This window comes from Nasonia vitripennis (assembly GCF_009193385.2).
Source record: "Nasonia vitripennis strain AsymCx chromosome 5 unlocalized genomic scaffold, Nvit_psr_1.1 chr5_random0006, whole genome shotgun sequence".
Classification (NCBI taxonomy): domain Eukaryota; kingdom Metazoa; phylum Arthropoda; class Insecta; order Hymenoptera; family Pteromalidae; genus Nasonia; species Nasonia vitripennis.
This window is the reverse complement of record NW_022279657.1, coordinates 311,277-332,027: the sequence shown is the minus strand read 5'-3', so window position 1 is coordinate 332,027 and position 20,751 is coordinate 311,277. Positions and strand designations below refer to the sequence as shown.

The 20,751-nt window shown below is 35.2% G+C and overlaps 4 protein-coding genes across 4 annotated transcripts in view; 2 read left to right on the top strand and 2 right to left on the bottom strand.

Annotated features, from left to right (window-relative positions):
- The first annotated feature begins 305 nt into the window (after positions 1 to 305).
- Positions 306 to 1,162, top strand: LOC116417914. The gene is made up of 2 exons (XM_031933079.1): positions 306 to 887; positions 970 to 1,162. The coding sequence occupies exons 1-2, from the start codon at positions 496 to 498 to the stop codon at positions 1,160 to 1,162; spliced, it is 585 nt and encodes a 194-aa protein (XP_031788939.1). The 5' UTR covers positions 306 to 495.
- On the bottom strand, positions 949 to 1,960 carry LOC116738694 (ataxin-8-like). Its single transcript, XM_032602175.1, has 2 exons — positions 1,883 to 1,960; positions 949 to 1,804 (listed from the first exon to the last, which is right to left on the bottom strand). The coding sequence occupies exons 1-2, from the start codon at positions 1,890 to 1,892 to the stop codon at positions 1,461 to 1,463; spliced, it is 354 nt and encodes a 117-aa protein (XP_032458066.1). The 5' UTR covers positions 1,893 to 1,960; the 3' UTR covers positions 949 to 1,460.
- LOC116417918 (uncharacterized protein DKFZp434B061-like) lies at positions 1,931 to 2,981 on the bottom strand. The gene is made up of 3 exons (XM_032602170.1): positions 2,825 to 2,981; positions 2,052 to 2,743; positions 1,931 to 1,966 (listed from the first exon to the last, which is right to left on the bottom strand). The coding sequence occupies exons 1-3, from the start codon at positions 2,979 to 2,981 to the stop codon at positions 1,931 to 1,933; spliced, it is 885 nt and encodes a 294-aa protein (XP_032458061.1).
- A 14,883-nt stretch (positions 2,982 to 17,864) lies between these two features.
- Positions 17,865 to 20,751, top strand: part of LOC100115493 — a 245,950-nt gene continuing 243,063 nt past the window's right edge. Inside the window, exon 1 of the mRNA XM_032602169.1 lies at positions 17,865 to 17,966. The gene's annotated coding sequence lies outside the window, so the exon portion shown is untranslated. The remainder of the gene's footprint in view (positions 17,967 to 20,751) is intronic.

Genomic DNA, 20,751 nt, shown 5'->3' with positions numbered 1-20,751 from the left:
TGAATTGAAGCCATATTTACTTTTTCCAACTTAAAGTAACACTCACAGACTCGTAAACGAAAAAAGGACTAGTTTTGTGTACTGTGGTAGTAGTAGTAATAGTAGTAGTAGTAGACGAAGACTGCTGCTCAAAGTAAAGTTTCCCTTTATATAGGGAAGACCATGAAAGAAGAGGTGGATTTTTTTATGTCTGGTCCAATAAGAAGCGTCATCTTCTGAATAGAAAAGCTGAGGAGCAAGATATGTTGAGGGGGGGGGGGTGAATTTTCTTGGGGAGGGGTGGTTTTTCTTGGGAAGGGGTGAATTTTCTACTTTTAGACCAATGAGAAATCGTCTTTCAGACCCATCCAATCAGGGCCTGTGCTTCTTTTAAGCATCCAATTGTAAAAAATCATAAGGTGGAGTTTCTTCTTATATAAACCAGGGTGAGGAAAGTCATCTGTTCATTTTCAATCCACACTTCTTACTGAAATTCTAACTCTACAAAGCTCCAAGATGACTACAATGTGTGAATACAAAAAGATGTTCGAAAATACCATACTGAAATATCCAGAAGAAAATGTTTATATTGTTGACATTCAAGGATTTCAAAGAATTGCTGTGGATACTTTTATTTTCAAGGAAATTAGTTTCCTCAACGTAAAAAAAACAGCTTTACCAACTGCTTACCTCTTCAAGTCTCCTATGCCGTGGGAAGAACTTACCGAGGAAGAAAAATGTATGATTCATTGGCTAGAAAAAAGTTACCATGGAATCGAATGGAATTCTGGTGACATTCCATACCATCGACTTCAACAAGTCTTACAAATCTTTACGCGAGGTGTTAAAAAAATATTCGTTAAAGGAGAACAGAAAGCACTGTGGTTAAAAAATTATTTGCCGAATACGTAAGTATTTATACTTTCCTTCAGTTTTTTTCCATGCTCTTGATACTTCAATTTATCCACATTTTTTTTTTTTTTTTTTCAGTCTAATATCCAATGTCGAAGATCTCGGATGCCCTCCACTGGAGAACATAAAAAGTAATAAAAATTACTTTTGCTTGCACCATCAACTTTCTATTAGAAGAAAACCAGCATGTGCCGTCCATAATGCTCTTTCAATAAGAGCATGGTTATTAAATTATTTGTCTGGAAAATTTAGTCAAGACGAAGTTGATTAAAATGTATTATGAAAAAAAAATGATTAAATAAAATAATTTAAAAAAAAATTATAATTCTTACGATTCTTTTTTATCTTTTAAAACAAAAAAAAAATGTTGAAAAGGGATTGAAATTTATCTTAACATATAGTCAATTTATTTATTTATTTACACTAAAAGGAAGACAAAGAGTAGAGTATATCAATTTAAAAATCATATCTAAATTTTCTGAAATATTTTACAATTTTTAAATTTTCTAAATAAATTTGGGAAAACTCAAAGTTTTAATAAACGATGAGGTGTCCACAATTCTTTAAATTTATTTTTTTTTATAATTTTTGTAAATTTTGTTTACATTGATGTGATCTATTATTATCTCATCATCTATAATCCGCGGTAAATTGCGTTGTTGTTGCTGCTGAGGTTGCTGTTGTTGCTGTGACGGCTGTTGCTGCTGCTGTTGCTGCTGCTGCTGTTGCTGTGGCTGCTGCTGTTGCTGCTGTTGTTGCTGCTGCTGTTGCTGGTGTTGCTGTGGCTGCTGCTGTGGCTGCTGCTGTTGCTGCTGCTGTTGTTGCTGCTGCTGTTGCTGGTGTTGCTGCTGCTGTTTACTATCAGTCCTTTTTAATTGCAAAATACCACGTCTCGGTACTGGTCTCGTAACCTCTGAAAAATTAAAGCAAACAAAAAATAAATTTATTGTATACAAAATAAAACTAATTTATAGATAAAGCATTTTTTTACCTGAAGTCATTGTAGATGTTCCTGGTTTTGGTGACGTCTCTCTCTCTCCTACCTTTTTCTTCTTCTGCTCGATGCCTTTTTGATCTTTAACAATAAAAAAACAGATTAGCATTTTTTTAAATAAAGTTATATAATTTTAAGAATAAATTTAATATTTTTTACCATTTACTTTTCTCTTCATATTCGAGGACGCGATCTTAGGAATCGGCTTGAGATCGCGTATACTTTTAACAGATGTACATGTTCCGCTAGAGCTGGAGCTCGAACTAGAGCTCAAACTAGAGCTCGAACTCGAGCTCGAACTCGAGCTAGAACTTGAGCTCGACTGAGACCGTCTTCTTCGGGTCACCGAAGATTGTCGAGGCTGCTCAGCCGTCAAAGATCGCCGAGGCTGCTCAGCCATTGTCGATCGCTGCGCCGGATTAGCCGCCGAGGATCGTCGAGGATGCTCAGCCGTCGAAGATCTCTGAGGCTGCTCAGCCATTGGGGATCGCCGTGGCGGGTCAGCCGTCGGAGATCGCTGCGTCGGGTCAGCCGCCGAGGATCGTCGAGGATGCTCAGCCGTCGAAGATCTCTGAGGCTGCTCAGCCATTGGGGATCGCCGTGGCGGGTCAGCCGTCGGAGATCGCTGCGCCGGGTCAGCCGCCGAGGATCGTCGAGGATGCTCAGCCGTCGAAGATCTCTGCGGCTGCTCAGCCGTCGAGGATCGTCGAGGCTGGTCAGCCACCGGGGATCGTTGTGGCAGGTCAGCCACCGGGGATCGTCGTGGCAGGTTAGCCGCCGGAGATCGTCGTGGCAGGTCAGCCGTCGGAGATCGTCGCGGTGCTAATTGCTGCAAAGTAGCATTTGGTGGTTGTGGCACTGCAACATTAAAAAAATTTTAATAAATTAATTTAAAGAAAAAAACTTTTGAATAGTACAATAAAAAAAAAATTCACTTACGTGTTTCGACCACGTCCATTGCCCAGGAGACGTAGTCGAGCATTGTTAGGAGAGTTGGTGCGTTGGCGACCAGCCAACGTATACGCTCCTGGGCGACCTGCAGACTCCGTCGGCTTCGAGAAGGCTGCATTGGTGAATTTAGCTTCTTCGGTGACATTTTCTTGTCAGCTTGCAAGAAAAATCCTGACTCCGGTGTATCTTGAGGGGTTATACTCGAAGGCGGGAGAACACTTTTCACTATTTTGCCGAATGAACTTGGAAACGAGGAGTGAATTGACTGACGAAGCATGCACCGGGTCCTTAAATACGGTGGACAGCGAAGCTTCCCTTTCCACTTCAATTGCCAAAAGTCCTTCGAATTGCCGAAAAATTTCCACTTTCTTCTCATAGAACCTCCCTTAGACACTTCTCACCGGAATTTTTAAAATCTCCTCCCTCTCAACAAAATTTGACCATCCCTCAATCACTCGAGTGCACACCTACGCTTTCTTGGAGGGAGAGAGAGAGATTGAGCGTAAGATTATCTCTTCAAGAATCGTCAGTTTCAAGTGTGTGCGAAAATTATCTCTAACGTGGAAAACAGCTTTGAGGGTTCATCACTTCACCAACCTGCACACACCCACGTTTTCAAGAGAAACATATCGCTCATTCCAAAAATTGGCAACGGTCTGAGGATGCCTTACACAGCAATAAGGATTAATTTCTTATTCGACCTGCACACGCCTGCATTTTTCTCAAAAGGAATATGAAGCTTTCGCATGAGAGGTGTAACTGATCACTATACAATGCTTCATTGTCTACCACCTGAGCGGGGTCCTTGGCGTGCGCATCAACCTGCACACGCCCACATTTTTTCTCCAAAGCAATACGCAGCATTCGTATGAAAGGTGTAACGCTTATTCTAAAACTAAAGGGCATCGATCAGTATACCATGCTGCATTGTCAACCACCTGAGCAAAGGATGTCGGTGTGCGCACCCGGTACACACCCACATTTTCCTCAAAAGCTAATCCCGAAATTGGCATCGGTTCGAGGATGCCTTACACGCGTCAATAAGGATTGATTTCTAATCCGTGAAACAGGTGTGTAAGAAAGCAAACACCTCAAAGGATTATCTTTTTCTACGGTACACGCCCACATTTTCCTCAAAAGCTAATCCCGAAATCGGCATCGGTTCGAGGATGCCTTACACGCGTCAGTAAGGATTGATTTCTAATCCGTGAAACAGGTGTGTAAGAAAGCAAACACCTCAAAGGATTATCTTTTTCTATGGTACACGCCCACATTTTCCTCAAAAGCTAATCCCGAAATCGGCATCGGTTCGAGGATGCCTTACACGCGTCAGTAAGGATTGATTTCTAATCCGTGAAACAGGTGTGTAAGAAAGCAAACACCTCAAAGGATTATCTTTTTCTACGGTACACGCCCACATTTTCCTCAAAAGCTAATCCCGAAATTGGCATCGGTTCGAGGATGCCTAACACGCGTCAATAAGGATTGATTTCTAATCCGTGAAACAGAAAATTAGAGAACGCTATAGACATTCCAAAAACATATTTGAGAGAGGGAGTACACTTTTTCATCGGTTAGCAAATCACTTAGAGTGGAAGTGTTTTCGTGTGCGGGAGAGAGGGAGATCCATCCCACTCTTGAGAGGAAAGGGAGTTTTCTGGTATGGGGAAAGAGGGAGAACTATTCCCACTCGTCCATCGGGTACCAAAACACTTTGAAAGGAGAGGGAGTGTTTTAGTATGCGGAAAAGAGGGAGAACCATTACCACTCTTCCATCGGGTACCAAAACACTTTGAAAGGAGAGGGAGTGTTTTAATATGCGGAAAAGAGGGAGAACCATTCCCACTCTTCCATCGGGTACCAAAACACTCTGAGAGGAGAGGGGGTGTTTTAGTATGCCTATGTTTTGGTATGCCTATAGCCTATCTACTCACAAGGAAAAACTCCACGAGTTAAAGGTAAGAAAAAGAAGAAGAAGAATGAGGAATCCAAATTTATTTTTTACGATAATATAGTGACAGAATTTTTTTTTTTTCATTTTAGGGAAACACGATAATTGCAGTGAAAATAATGGGAAGATGGTTACGAGAAGTAACAGAAGAAGGATGCCCGCAACGATGCCGACTAATAGATAATAGTACATGTGTGGCTCTGATTGAGTCAAACGAGGAAAGTGGCATTTATTTGCTAGAAGCCCGATTTCTTGCCTTATATCCACGAGCAATTTTAGTTGGACTTGGTTTCGTTATGCCCATATCGACAAATGGTCTCCACTGGTCACCTCGTTCTGCTGAAATATTTCTTATGCTCACCGTAAACCGTATTCTAAGAGGCGTTTTTGCACAAAAAGGATTATTCGACAATTCAGCTTACGTATTTCTAAGCAGTGTGGGCAAGGAAGGTGGAGGTATGGTTCATGTGAATCCAATGCTTATCGCATTTGACACAGCCATGAATGATCTCACCGGAATGCATCATCCAATCTGGCCATCAGATACTTTGCGTTAAGAATATATGAATTTCATATAAAAATAATAATAATAAAAGTAAACGAAAAATCTATCAAAGTTGTTTTTCTCTTTCTGTCTTTTAACCTTTTTCTTGACAAGAATATTAATAAAATTTAAGACGGAGAAGGAGGAAGAAATAAATAAACATACGTATTTCACGTAAAAATAATTTGAAACACAACTACAATTTTTTCTTTCAAAAAAATTTATTAAATCAGTTGATTGTTAAAAAAAATATACGTAATACATGAGAAATTCTTAAATCTAGAATAAATGCGGTTATATAATTCACTCATAAATTTTGAAATACGTAGTAATTTAAATTAACAAAAGTCAGATTCTTTTCTTTTTCTTACAAGATTCAGATTTAAAAGATTAAATGCAATAAGAACATGAGTTTGATACCCTTTTAAATTTTTTCATTTTTATACTTTTCATAGTTTTTCGGAAAATTACCATGCATAATTTGTCGTTACTCCTTGTGTCGCCACAAAAGAGTTTAGAAATATCCATAGCACAATTATAGCGACACATAAAATACAAAAAATCCACACAACAATTGCCGCACACTTCGGAATCGAAACTCTGCACCCGACTTGTTGACCACGTAAATAGTGTAATTTCGTCGTAATCCGTCGAGGTGATATGACACGGTTGGTTGTATACCGTAGGAGTCGAAATAAACGCCATGACCGTTTTTGTCGACAAAAATTGCTATCCAGTGAGCAACAGGTAGATGATGAAGACTCCACGGTTTGTGCTGATATCCCCCTCAGTGCCTGCTGAATCTGTAGTGAGTTCATCGTAAGGTTTCGAGTAGTAGGGCTCTTCTTCTACTTCTCCCTCTCTTTTTTTTTTCTATTTTCCCTACTACCACCGCCACCGGTACCACAAGTACGACTAGCAGCAGCAGCAGCTTCTTCTTCTTCAACAATGACAGCAAAACAAGATTTGATAACATCGGCAGGTGAGGCAGTAACTGAAGTAGTAATTTTGCTGATGTTGTTGTTGTTGACACTGATTTTACGAGGTGCTACAAACGACCCTGATTACGACGACGTTTTTTTCGAATAGGTTTGTGAAGTGTATAAGTGTCGTGTCTTGTCAACCAGTCCTTGATTCGTGATGCTGGTATCTTTTTCTTATTCGCACTTATTAAATTTCTCGCTCCTGTAAAGCCAACCGCATGCCCCGGATCAAAATATTGTTTCTCAATTTCTTGCATCATTATTATGTCATTTCAACCGTAATTCATTCCAACGTTTAGTTATAGGAGTAGATGTTCGAGAACTATTTTTTTTATTGCTGACGTCGTTTTGCTTTTTTTGCTACAAGTGTATCCATCATTAACGAAGAATTACTTTTACTGTTTTGAAAATCGCATCGATTTCCTCTTCGTCATCGTCTTCGTCTTCTTCTCCTCGACTTTTTTTCCAACTTTTTTCAATTCCGTTTTCAAAACCACTGCGAGACAGAGAACCATTGAGTTTAAAAAATTCACACTATTCATATTTATATTATCTCCTACTTGGGTAAGTCAGCTCTTTTTCAGAAGGTCAAGGTGGCCCCCGAGCAGGCAGCTCTATGTCGTTGCAGGTTGGGAAATGATTCACCAAGTGCTGATGTCTGGGCTCAACAAATCTGGGGCATGCTGCCAGGATGTGAATTGGCGTCTCCTTTGCCTCTTCACATCATCTGCATACCCCTGTAACAGATCCTTTTCCATCTTTCAACCATAATATCTGAGACAAATGTGTCCCGTACGTTTCCGTGACGTTTAAACATACAACACCTTTTAACACGTTCAATGCACACTCACAAATGTACTTTACAAGTTTTTCATCGGCAGTACGCAATAACGCTAGTCGTTGTTCTTTATTAGAATGTCTCAATGCCTGCAGCAACACAAAATATTTTTCTTCAAAAGGCGATGCGTTATTCTTCTTTCTAATTAACGCTCGACTCTCACGAGATGCTCGCTTCGCCATTGTCGGATTATAACTGAACAGATATTTTCTCTTTACACAACATTTAACTTGCTGCACTGACTCGACGAATATTTGGGAATATAAACATAATGATATTCATCATCAGGAAATAGACAACTACGGAAACGTAACTCCTCAGGTGTACTCTGCTTCAAATCAATAACTAAATAAGAATACGGCTTTATAGTACTGTCATAATAAGCTTCTTGCAAAAACTTGGTATCTTCGGGGTATAGTTGACAAGCCAAATGCTGAATCTGTGCACGGTCTCGAGGATTCTTAAATAAAAACATATAATTCACATTCAGCGATATATCGCGCTGCCCTTTGTGAAATATATTCTGACATATGTAAATAACCGATGCATTACGATGATGACTTCCCTTACTAAAAAAATCTATTATTGTACCATTATTCGCTGACTCGCGCATGAAATCATCTATTATTAACAATTTTCGTTTTTCCGGATCGTTCGAATAGTCCTCGTTCCGCGGTAATCCTTCACGAAATTCTATCTCTACATACTCCACTCCATAACTTTCTTGCCATTCACTATAATAAAATATTATTCTATCAAACTTCACATTAGCCAACACATCAAGATGCTTTAAAAATCTCTGTACAAACACTGTTTTATCTGCGGAGGTAGGGTCAGCGCAAATCATAGTCCACGGGTGCATAAAACAAGTATCCATTTTAGCATATAATGACACACTAACAAAAAAAGTACTATACGCGATCCAAGACCCTTCTTAACCGCCACGATCCCCACCCCAGGGGGGCCCCGCCGGGACCGCCGGGACTCGGGGGGGGGGGGGGGTAAGGACCCAGATGTGCTGCAGGAAGAGGGTTCAAGTGCTGAGCCCAACTAGCGCCGCGTTATCTTATAAGCCGAATAGATGGTATAAGTCCAACCAATTAGTTAACAATATGTCTGTCAGAAAGACAAACAATGGATGACCAATGGACATCAAATTTTTCAGGGTTATTTTGCTGCTGTATCTACAATATGACAACTTACGGATTACATCAAGACGTCTGGTTTTTAACTAAAAAGATGTTTGTTGAACATCTTTTAGTTATCCATTGATTATCCATTTGTTATCAGAAGGGTTAACAATGGGATACACGCTGCTGGATACCTTTTTGATGGCCAAAACAGAGGTAAACCATTTGAATTTGAAGTATTCTGAAAATGAGGACATAAGAAAACTGCAATTTATATGTTTAATTAAATATTTTAGTAAAATATTGAATTAAACACATAGTTTTCTTATGTCTACATCTTCAAAATACCACGTTCGAATGGCATACCATTTGCTCTAGTCATTAAAAAGTCATCCAAATTTTGGAGACTGATATAATGACTGTAGCGTATCATTTACAGTTAGAAAATATTTTATTGAACAATTGAAACAATTTTTTTAGTCTTAATTTTTACATTAAATGTGATTTGTACATTTTATGTATTGTACGTACTTTAATCCATAAATAAATACTTCAAAATAATTCAACGAGTACAATACCTTTCGCAGCATTAGACTTGTTTTTCGTTAAAACTAAGCAACTTCTTAAAACTTTTCTTCGTATTAAAACTAAACAATTTTTTTTAGTAATTCTTATCAAAGTATACTATAGCTTGCAGCTATCTTTACTATAACTTACATTTATCTATATTATAGTATCACATTTTCAGACATTTTTGGTTTGATTGTTATTATCTTTACTATAACTTACATCTATCTATGTTATAGTATCACTTTTTTAGACTTTTTTGTTTCATTGTTATTTCGTCGTATAAACATTGTCATTTACAAAGAAAGTAAGTACTCCTACGCACATACAACTAAACAGAAATACCATTAATAACTATAATTTTGAATAGTTGCAAGAAAAAAGAGAAAACATCATGCTTGTCTTCTCTATTCTAAAGCCTCTCAGAGAGAAAGAAGCTAACTCACTACATAAATTAAAATTATTACACATTTATGATTCACAGCGCTCTATGCAGCAAAAAAAACTTATCTAAGAAATTGCAAAAATAAAATGTGAAATAAAACGTCGATTGGCGATAACTAAGAGTAACGAATAAAAAATTAAATAAATGAGAAAAGTAACTCGTTTCGCCTTTTACAATATAAGTATCTTCTGTAAAAGCCAAAGAAAAATTCTACATGCGAGTAGAGCTGCTGCTGCCCATGGAGAATTTCGTTGTTTTGTAGAACCTCTACTGGTGATGCTGCTGCTGCTCTTCGAATCACATAATAAGGTCACTTTTGATCTGCTGCTCAAACATAGGCGTCATAATGTCTGGGTGCTGAGGATGCGGCTGTAAAGCTTCTGCTGAGCGAATGATGTACTAGCTACTTATGGAGCAAAGTCAGCTGACGCTCATATCCTGCGTGCTAATCCACCATTGCTTATGTAATAGTCTGGGCTCATGGCGAAAAAATAAGGCCAAGTTGCCGGGTTTTTAGACTCCAAGCCGAAGGAATATTTCACCCAAATGCTGCACGCCTCTGTTGACTGTTGTTCTCCAATGCAAAAAACACTTACTGATTGGCTCATTCATTGGCTCTTCTTTCAAGTTTTAATCTATCACCTGATCTTCGCAACCAATCTTTAAAAATTTCTTCGATTTTGTTGGTAGTAGCACCGTCTAATCCTTTAAAAGCATCTGAAAGAAAATAAAGCACTTTGAGGATATTGCTCAATATAACAATAAATAGAAAATAAAAAACAAAATTACCTGTCACACATTTTGTAAAATTTAAACCAGACATTTTTTTATGTTCATGTATGCCGATCCAGTTGTACTTACAACCAAGTTCATTAGATATGCTCGCTCCAAGTGCGTTTCTTACAGCCTTTTCCTTGTTGCCTCCATGACTTCTTAAAAAGTGCATCTGGAAGAAGTACAATTGAGTTATAATATGTAAAATTAATAAATTAAAATATTTTGTAAAATCAACCCTGTATTAATGTAAAAATAGCTTACCAATTCTTCTGCTCTTCAATGACTTCTCATCCTATCGTTAGCTTTCAAATCTTTGTTAAATTGTTCAAAAGTTTGAACATCATTGATCGGAAACTTTGGCAATAAATCAGTTGGCTTAGATCTTACACCTACTGCACCTACTTCACCTCTAGCACGATTTTCAACAATCTCCTTTAAAACATTAATACCATTACACAAATGTTTGAATTCCTCACGCATCAAATTAAATTCTGTTCTCAATATTTCTGAAAATAAGAAAAAATATTTTAAAATTTTAAGCCATATGAGCATCAGCAAAATTTAATAAATAAAACTTACGACAACTATGACAGTCTATCTTGTTTTCTTTGTTTCCTATTATGTTAGCGTTATCGACAACATTCACTTCATTTTCATATTCATAATTTTCTTGCTCATTGTTATTCTGATTTTCAATCTTCTCATACTCGTCGTCCTTGGATTCCTCTATCTTCTCCTGGTCTTCCTCATCCTCGCTGTTCTTGGATTCCTCTTTCTCCTCTTCGTTTTCCTCATCTTCACTGTAAACAGGAGGTGTCTTTTCGCCTTCCAGATCCTTAGATTCAGTATTATTATTAAATAATAAAGCTTGTGACTCCAAGCTTTGAGCATCTTCCGGTACTGTTATGTACACTGTAAAAAAAGTATACTTATTACATTGAAATGAGAATAATGAATAAGAAAGGTCAAATTAAGAAGGTTAAATAATTAAACAATTATAATAAGTTACCTTGAGATGATAGGAAGGTTTGGTCTAGAGCTTGAGCATTTACTAAATAATTATTTCCACTTAAAATAGCGGGGTCTATTTGAAGTAATTCCTGGTCCAGTTGCTCTTCTATTGATTGAGAGGTTATTGCAGCTGGCTGAAACGCATCTTGCTGATGAGTAATTGGCACATTTTGCGGAAAGGAATTCTGTTTCTGGAGATAGTATAGATTGGATTGCCAAGAACCATTTCTTCTGATGACGTCGTTGCAGAAGATGCCATTTTAAATTGTTGTTGAGTTGTAGAGGTGACAGTGCATGTAGTATTTGGTCGAACAGGAGTTCTTGGAGACGTCATTCCAAAAGATGCAGAACGTCCTACATGTCCAACTAAAAACATGAAAAAAAACCATAAATAAATTTCTGTTAATATATAAATGTTAAACATTTATATGAAATACATTCAATTCCATAAGCATAAAATATTAACATTTACATGATTGTTAATTTATTTGTTGACCGGCTACAAAGGATTTAGAGTCCTTTTGCATACTGGAACTGTATTACCTGTTGTCCTTAGTACTACAGTTTTGATTGACCTAGAAAAATTGTTCGGTGGCATCCGAAATTCTAGAAAAAGTTCATCTAGAAAAAGAAAACAACTATGAGTCCATCGAACTTAAATACGTATACTATTTGCATATAAGATTACATAATAAATAATTTGCATACCTGAGTCCTTAGTAGATTTTGAAGTTCCAGTTGATTTTTTTTTTTGTAATATATTGGGATTCGGTTTTTGGGCTTTTGATTTCCCAGAGGCGTCTTAGCAGCTCTTTTCACGTGTTCATTTGCTCTCATGTTGTTGTTATGACTATTTACAAGTTAGAAAAACATTACAAGATTAGATTAAACTAATACATCATTGTTCTTATTTAAATATAGTTAACAGAGTTGAGTGCGAGGTTAGTCAGCCGTATCACAAATAAAAATTGAACACAAGCAGTTAAAATAAAATTATAAACAATTAATTATGGTTAGAATGAAGAATGGGAAAAATGTAAAAGCTATTTTCATATGGAATCTGAAAACCTTTGTTTTGAATTTGATCGATAGGCCATATCTGAACATCATCACTTAAATCTGTTACTTTATATATATATATATATATACTAGTGGGGCTCCGCCCCCCTGCTCGCTTCGCTCGCCAACCCCCTATTGTAGTTTCTGTGTGATTTCATCTTCAAAATTTTATTTTCATGAACTGATAATTATGTTCTGGATGGTTGAAAATGATCGATCTTATTGTATAAGAAAACCTGTTACTGGAAGTAAAAGTATTGTTTAACATTGAACTTCTACTATTAATGGCATTTAAAATAGTTTTAGCTAGTTTTTGAAGTTTTCTGACGCTTGAAATTCATCATTTGAATTTATATATATATTTTTTTTTAAATTAATTTTAATTTTTTTTAATGTTCTTAATGTTTAAATCTTTGTGCCGCAAAAGGCATCTATAAAATGATAGACTTTTCGAGTTGCGCGCCATTGGGAGACGTGAGGTGATCCTGAAAATTAAATTATTTGGAAAACTGTCTCTTTATTCTGTCTCTCTAGTTCTGTCTGACTACTCATATTACCTGAAAATTCATCGAGGTCTTTGATCTCGCTTATCTTGTCCATTTTGTTGTTTATTCAATCAGTGAATCATCTATAATGATTATACTTTCTGATGGTTCTTTGAGTTCTTTGAACTCAATTATTCCCTAACTTATTTACACGTTATTAATAATTAACTTTAATCTTATAACTTAAATAAAATTAGAGATCTTCAATATCTGGTTCTCTTGGAACTGATACTTCTTACCTTAACCTAAACCTTAATTCTATTTAATATTATCCAATTTAAATCTATTTAATCATAATATGTTATAAATTTGTATTTAATTGGACTGTTAATGCGGCCTTATTTTACTACGCAATAGCGTTGTGAAAGTATGACGGTCTTAAGCCCGATAACGCAGAGAGCAGTCATGTTATTTGGTGGGGGGGCCAGGCGGGGGGGTGGTGGGGGCCATGGGGGTGGGGGGGGGCGATGGGGGGCGGTGGGGGGTGGGGGGGGGGGGGTTTGAGATTTTCGAAAATAACAGAAAAATGAAAGAATTTTACGTGTTTTGGTGGGGGGGGGCCAAGGTGGGGGGGTGCTGGAGGGGTGGTGGTGGAGGGGTGGTGGGGGGTAGTGGGGGGTGGTGGAGGGGTGGTGGGGGGGAGTCTTGCCAAAATGACTATATAATATAGGAAGATATATATATATATGTAATAAACGCGAATAACAAGGATACTTGGGTATCGAAGAATATATCATGAATGCTTGACCAATAATAACCGGTGATTCATTTTGATAGCAAATATGTTTAATTAGAACTATAACCCCATAAGATAAATAGCAACAGTTGTTAATTTTCTGATCCGACAGTTTAAAATGATTGAACTGAATAAATGAATAGGCTCTATGAAATCCTAATGGAAGTCGATAACCTGAAGATTTTTCACCTTGAAGATTGTAATGAGATGGGAGATGCAAAATGCGAGGAGGAATTGCCTGACTCTTTTCTTGAGTTCTCCTAATAATTTGAGCTAGAGACGAGGAACAACTGCGAATCATTTTTTTCAGAGTTTGCAAATAATTTTCATAAGGAAATGCACTAAAATTTTCTAGGGGTCCAAACTTAAGAACGTCAGCTGCCAGATGAATTAAGTTGTGCACATTAAAAATAACTGTTTCCTGGCCGTACAAAGTTATAATTTGCTCGACAAAATATCTCAACAGCTCGTCTGCATAAGAGTTATTATCTTTACATTTATTTGCATCACTGAGAATCTTTATTGCACAATTAAGGGTATTGAAATGGATAACCCTAGCAGGATGTAGATAATTTTGTACAGCTACAGGGCCTAAGTAGAGAAGTAATAATCTGAATTCTGTAGCCTTCCAATATTCATACTCGTCCAGACCTCTAGGTTTTCGAACAAACTCGAATGGTACACATGAAGCGAGAGAAGTATAACTGGAACTGAATTTTTCATTCATTTCTCGAGCAGCAATGCCATTACCGTATTCAGAGATCCAGATACCAATTAATTTCTTCATAACACCCATGTACAAAAGGTGCATAGGGTACAATGGTACTTGAGAGACCATTCCTACTCCAACCAATTCAAGAAGACTCAACACTTGCCTGAAACGAGCCGTCAAGTTGTCTCTGAAATTCTGATCATCCTTGAGAGAAGCATTTAAATCCAGAAAAAGCATTCTGCTACCTTGCTTTGTACCTTTTGATGAACATTTCTCACAACCATCAGTGGAATTATGAGCAGGATGGCATAACACCCAGTTTCTGGCTACCGTGTAGTGCTCTAATTTGAGCAACGTAATGCTTATTTTGGTAGTCAAATCCCTCTGTATTTAAACTGTTGTACTCCATTACAAAAGCCGACAAAAAACTATCTATATCAGGGGCCTTATCACTACCAAGATAAGCACTAATAACAAAAGGATCAATTATCTGAGGATGGACAATTTTTCCTAAAATAGGTATTAATCCTATTTTCCTACTTTTCCAAAGAAGAATTCCGTCAATGTGGATATCAAAATTGATAGTAGAATTGAAATTTAAATATTTTAGATGATAAACTAGACCTGCTTTTAAGCCAACATGTGTGTAATGACCTCGTCCTAAACTTTTAATCTGATAGCTTCTTGGAGTTTTTAGAAGAGTCCTAACATTTTCTGGAAACTGTTCTAACGCATTTTGAGGCCAAATTTTAAACAATTTTAAGAGATCATTGACAGCATCATGGGCAATATTGCGCTGGCAAGCCCAAGCTGCAAGAGATTTACACGGATCATATGCATTATTCTCACTATGAACATTAGAAAAAAACTCTTCCTTGTGCAAATCTGAATTAGTCTCTGCTCGAGGATCACCACCATTATCACTATAATCAATGGGAGGATCAGCAGCACTAGCATTATTATCACTGCGAGGATCACCAGCATCATCACTCTTATCAAGAGGAAATCCGTCTTGTTCAAGATTAAATGATGAATTACGAGGACTCTTATAACTTTCATCAGTGCTATCAAGGCCCCGGGGGTGATTAGCATCTGATGTTATTGAGGTTATAGAGAGATTTTTGTTGGCTAAATTTTCAATGTATGAAACGCGTCTTTTTTCTGTCGGCTACCGAGTTGGCTAAACGCCTTTCTTCGCAACATGTTAGTTAATATTAAAGATAAAAAGTAACTTAACTTTTTGCGTTATGATGCGCCGAGAATTTGCCAAAATCAGCTCCAAATTGCTGCCACTATTGTTGCACTGACTGAGAGTCGAGACGAAGGCAGCTATAGCTGGTATACATAACCTCCTTGCGCGTCGGCTTTACGGTTGGCTTGACATAAGCTCCGATATCCGATAGACATCTGTTTGTTGGACGTTTTAGCGGTCGGTATTACAGCGTACGTAGTGCATTAGAATGATAACCATAGGATATCCAGAAAAATTCGTCCAAAAGTTATCCAAAAATCGACGACTACTTCGTATCACTTTTGAGATATAAGACATGTAATATTTGATATCATTTAGTTATCCTATAGTTTGTCATTAGAATAAGTCATATTATCGAAAAATGGACGACATTTGGATATTGATTGGATGACTTTCTTTGCTGCCTGAAAAATATCTTAATAAGTCCATCGTTTGATAATCTTTTTTTCAGTTATTCATTGGTTAACGAAAAGTTTACATCATTTTGGCAATCTTTTTTTAGACAGTTTTTCTTTATCCAAAACAAGACAACTTTTGGTTATACATTAGACAACCGCTTATCGGTGCCTCTACAAATATCCTTAAAAAAGGCATCTTCCGAACATCCACCTAAGATATCTGATTGGTAACAGAAAACTGATAGCATTTTGTTATTTTTTAAATAAACAATTATTAGATAACTTTTTTGATGAAATAAAAAACATCTTTTAGATGTCAAATGTATATCCAAAAAATGGATATTCAAAATTTTTGTCTGCAGGGTATCTTTTTGATAACAATTTGGTACGTCCATAAGATAACTTCTAATGGTCAAGTTCTGGACGTCCAAAAAGTTAACCTGTGCTAGCTGGGGAGGTCTTGAGGATTAGTGCGCTTGGGAAATTCCCTGCGCACGTTTTATGGCGGGTAGCAAAAAGGATCGTAAAGGGGGTAAAAGTGCGTCTCTCGGATTTGTGCGGAAAAACATCGAGGAAAGATTGTCAGTTATATTAGAAACTAGATTTATTCTTTTATTTTGAATATTCGCGTTTCTAGTATGGCGGACGGTATATTTATGTAAGGCTGCGTTTAGATGGAGTCTGGCAATCTTAAGAATGGCAGATTGGAGAGACCGCGAGATTTAAATTTAACATCAAAAGTATAAAAAAATCATTATAAATATTGTGATCCACTTTATGGATAGATATTATAATATTTACATGAATAATCATGTTAATGCATTAGCAAATCATAATTTTTTCGAAAATATGCTTGTAAATTTAATAACCTCAAAATGGCAGATATCGCAAGATATTCATATTGACACTCTATCTTGGATTCATAATATTTTACTTACATATTTGTCTAAAACTGAATGCTGTTTTTTAAAACAATACAGAAACTTTTCCTAAGGTGCATCACTACATTAATAATAATGAATTTAGTAGGCTTCCGATTTTCAATTCAAATCTCCCGGTCTCTTAAATCTGCTATTCTTAAGATTGCCAGACTCCGGGTGTGTTCCGATGAGAGCTCCAGTAAGTTATATAGCAGTAGTGCTGATTCCAATTTTTTCGTTTGGAGATTGGCAATGGCTACTGGAGCTCGACTGAAAAGTCGTTCCACCGCTTAGCAGTAGAATTTGGTGTCCACATAACCTAAGTAACGGTTGTGTGTAATAGAGCATTGTTGTTAATAAAATAATTTATACACGTTTTATTAAAACAAATAAGTAAAGCAATGAATCATGCAGGAAATGTCGTGACATTGGATTTTATATTTACTTCATCAAGCAGTAGTGATAATAGTGATGAAATTTTTTGTAATTTGGAGAATAAAAAATCGTAATTTATATTCAATTTTTTATATTACTTTAATAATATAACATATTGAATAAAGTTTTCACTCTCATCATGACACAATAAATGTAGAACAGATGGAAATCTGATACATTTTGTAATAATACATCATAATGAACATTATTATGGTTAGTCGCTACTTTTTTATGAAAAGAATTAAACTCTTTTTTATGTAAAAATAAATAACGTAAGATAATAAACTAATATCATTTTTTGTCATCACTATTATCACTATACTGCTTGATGAAGTAAATATAAAATCCAATATCACGACATTCCCTGCATGATGATTCATTGCTTTACTTATTTGTTTTAATCAAACGTGTATAAATTATTTTATTAACAACGACGCTCTATCACACACGACAACCATTACTTACGCGGTTATGTGGATACCAAAGTCTACTGCTAAGCGGTGGAACGACTTTCCAGTCGAGCGCCAGTAACCATTACCAATCTCTAAACGAAAAATTGGAATCCGTGCTGCTGCAGAGTACTGCTGTACTTACTGGAGCTCATATCGGAACACACCCTCCATCTAAACGCAGTCTAACAATGTTACATGAGGCATGTTTCAACGCCCTCTGCTGGGACTTGGAAGTGCGGATAGGAAATTTATATTCGTTGTACTTATATTCTATTTCCAGTTCATGCATGGAAAGAAAAAACAAGTGATTTGATTTCAAAAAGTGTTTATGTTTACGTTAAGTATGTATAAGTATAAGAAACTGTATTGTTAAATGTAAGTGTATAACTAAGATATTTACATTTTGTTTCCACAAAAATTGCTCTAAAAAAATTCGTACTTTATATTTTTTTGTATTAACAATAGTATTTATTAATTTAAGTTTTTATTTATTTCTTCAGTTAATTATTTGTTACCTTTTTCAAGAAAAATATAATACTAACGATATTTCATAAAGGCAAATAATTAATTATTTCGATTAATAAGAATTTGTAAAAATTTAAATGAGTCATTAGTTACCAACTTTTTTACTGGTTAAAAAATTTAATTTTTACGATGATACAAAAAGCTTTTAAATAATATTTATAACAGATTTAAACTTTTAGAAATCTGATTCCTACCTTTCTAATCTGTTAAGGTAGTTCAAAAAATTAATATTTTTAGAAATTGCTGTAATTTTGTAAATATATCCTATTAAGCGTCCTATAACGTGGTAAAATTTTTTAACCCCCAAGCTTTTTGAAAAACTAGGTCATGATGTAAAATTATAATACGAATCAGGGAAATAAAAATTTGATAGGCAAGCGGTGCTTTTTGAAAAGTTACAACAATCGAAAGTTTTAATTCTATGCTATCAGTATATCTATATATGGGTGCAGTGTTTCTCACTTTTCTAAGTTTTGAGGATATTTGATGCTCTAAACACTTTCTATTAATATTTTGATGTACAAAACTAATAGTTCTAGAGTTTTCACACTTGATAACACTGCATAATATTTAAAAAAATTCTAGCTTAATCTAATGCAATCAAAACACTTTATTAATAGTTACACAACATCCAGTCCTCTCTTTTTAAGAGAAGAGGAAAGATCAGTTATGTACCTTAACAAACCTTTATCTTAAGATCACTCCCACCTAGATTAGCTATGATTTTTCTTAAAATGTTGTAATAATCTCCCTATACATCAATTTTAAAATTTTTGTATTTATTCATTTATTTAACAAGATAAACTTACAAAGTATAAAAATAATACTCATAATTGCACAGAGGTAGAATCACTTACATGACCACAGGCCTCTGATATACAGAAAAAGGAAATGATGAAAATAAAAAAATTTGTAAATTCATTTACTAATATGTACAAACTAAAATACAATTTATATTTTTTCTTCAATAACATCATTCTTATAATTTACTGAGATATCAATTTAGAATTATAAAAAATATAGGCTATAAGGTAAAGAACCCAGTACATGGACACATTTTAAAGCCTACTACAAATATTCCAAATCTCTCATTAATCTAAGACTAATTACAAAACTTTTTTACATGCCAGCATGGGGTATGTAAAATCACGTACGCACCATGGCTGGGAACAAAGAATACTCAGATCGTATTTGTTTGCCACCCTCGGCTTCACCTCGGGCGACAATACGCATGTGATCTTGGATATTCTTTATTTTCCCAGCCTAGGTACGTAATATACTATCGTATTATTAATTAATGTACATTATTTTACAAGGATTACAACAAAGTTTAAAAAAAATATGTTCGATGTGGTTGGACACAAGTGCACCAGTAGTTGGACAATATTTAAATTAAATTATAAGTTCGAATCATGATTTAAATTATTACGGAATTACGAGTGATGAGGGATTAGAATAACATTTTTATTGCTTTATATACATTTTTTACGACAAAAATAAATTGAACATCGATTTTAGCAATTAATATAATTATAATTACATTGTCTCTAGTTTAATTTTTTTTTAATCTGTAAAGCTTCCAAATTCACATTAATTAATGCCTGCTTGATGTCTAAAATTTACTCTTTAGCTTTTTTGTTCTTCCATTTTACTTTTATTCTCTTTATCATTCTCAGATCCAATTAACTTGGGCGACTCTTTTATTTGTAATTAGACATTTTTCTTTTCAATTTGTAATTTATTTTTATTTTCTTGCAGTTGCTTTTTAACGTTTGGTTCTTTTTCCTTTATAGCTTTATTTCTTTATCTCTTTTGTTTATTAATTAAGAACTGTTAATCCTTTAACTGGTTTTCTGCTTCCTTTTTTTTTTTAATTATTTTCAGCAAGTTATGAACTGTAGAAACTGATTGGGTTTTTAAAGACATTGCTTTGCTCTAATTTTATAATTTTTTTTTCAGTGAATGTTGATCGGAAATTAAGATTTTAGTTTAGGAGACAGATTTAAACTATTTGCATTTGAATCTAAAATACAGAAAATACGTAATTATTATTATACAAAGAATTGCTTTATGAACAATTGAATTGTTTAAAGTAGTTATACTGCTAGTTTCTTTCTTGGATTTCTCATTGACATTTCTGGAGAACAATATTCTTAATTATAACTTTCCATATTCTTCTACTTCAAATTCTATTCAAATTTTCTTCTGTTCAAAGTTTATCATATGTACACAAGAACAAAATAATTGCATAAATACATTATAAATACAAACCTTCACCAATAGAAGTTTAAATAATATTTACGTCAGAAGTATTCATAGGTACAGCTTGCAATTCATGTGGAACAGTTAATACTAATTCGACATGTTCTTGTATATATCTGATAAGGTTTGATTACTCTCACCTGAAAATTTATAATTAAAACCTTTATTTAATTTAAACTAAAAGTTTATTACCATTAAAAACATTTTATATTTGAGAAAGAATCATGTCAAATCAAAATAAGATTGATGAGATTTGATCAATACTTTTGTCATTTGTATCACAAATTATTTCAATGACTTTTTTTGTAAATAGACATGTTACATACGAAATAAAATAAGAACTAATAAATAAACATATGACAAAGCCTCTTCA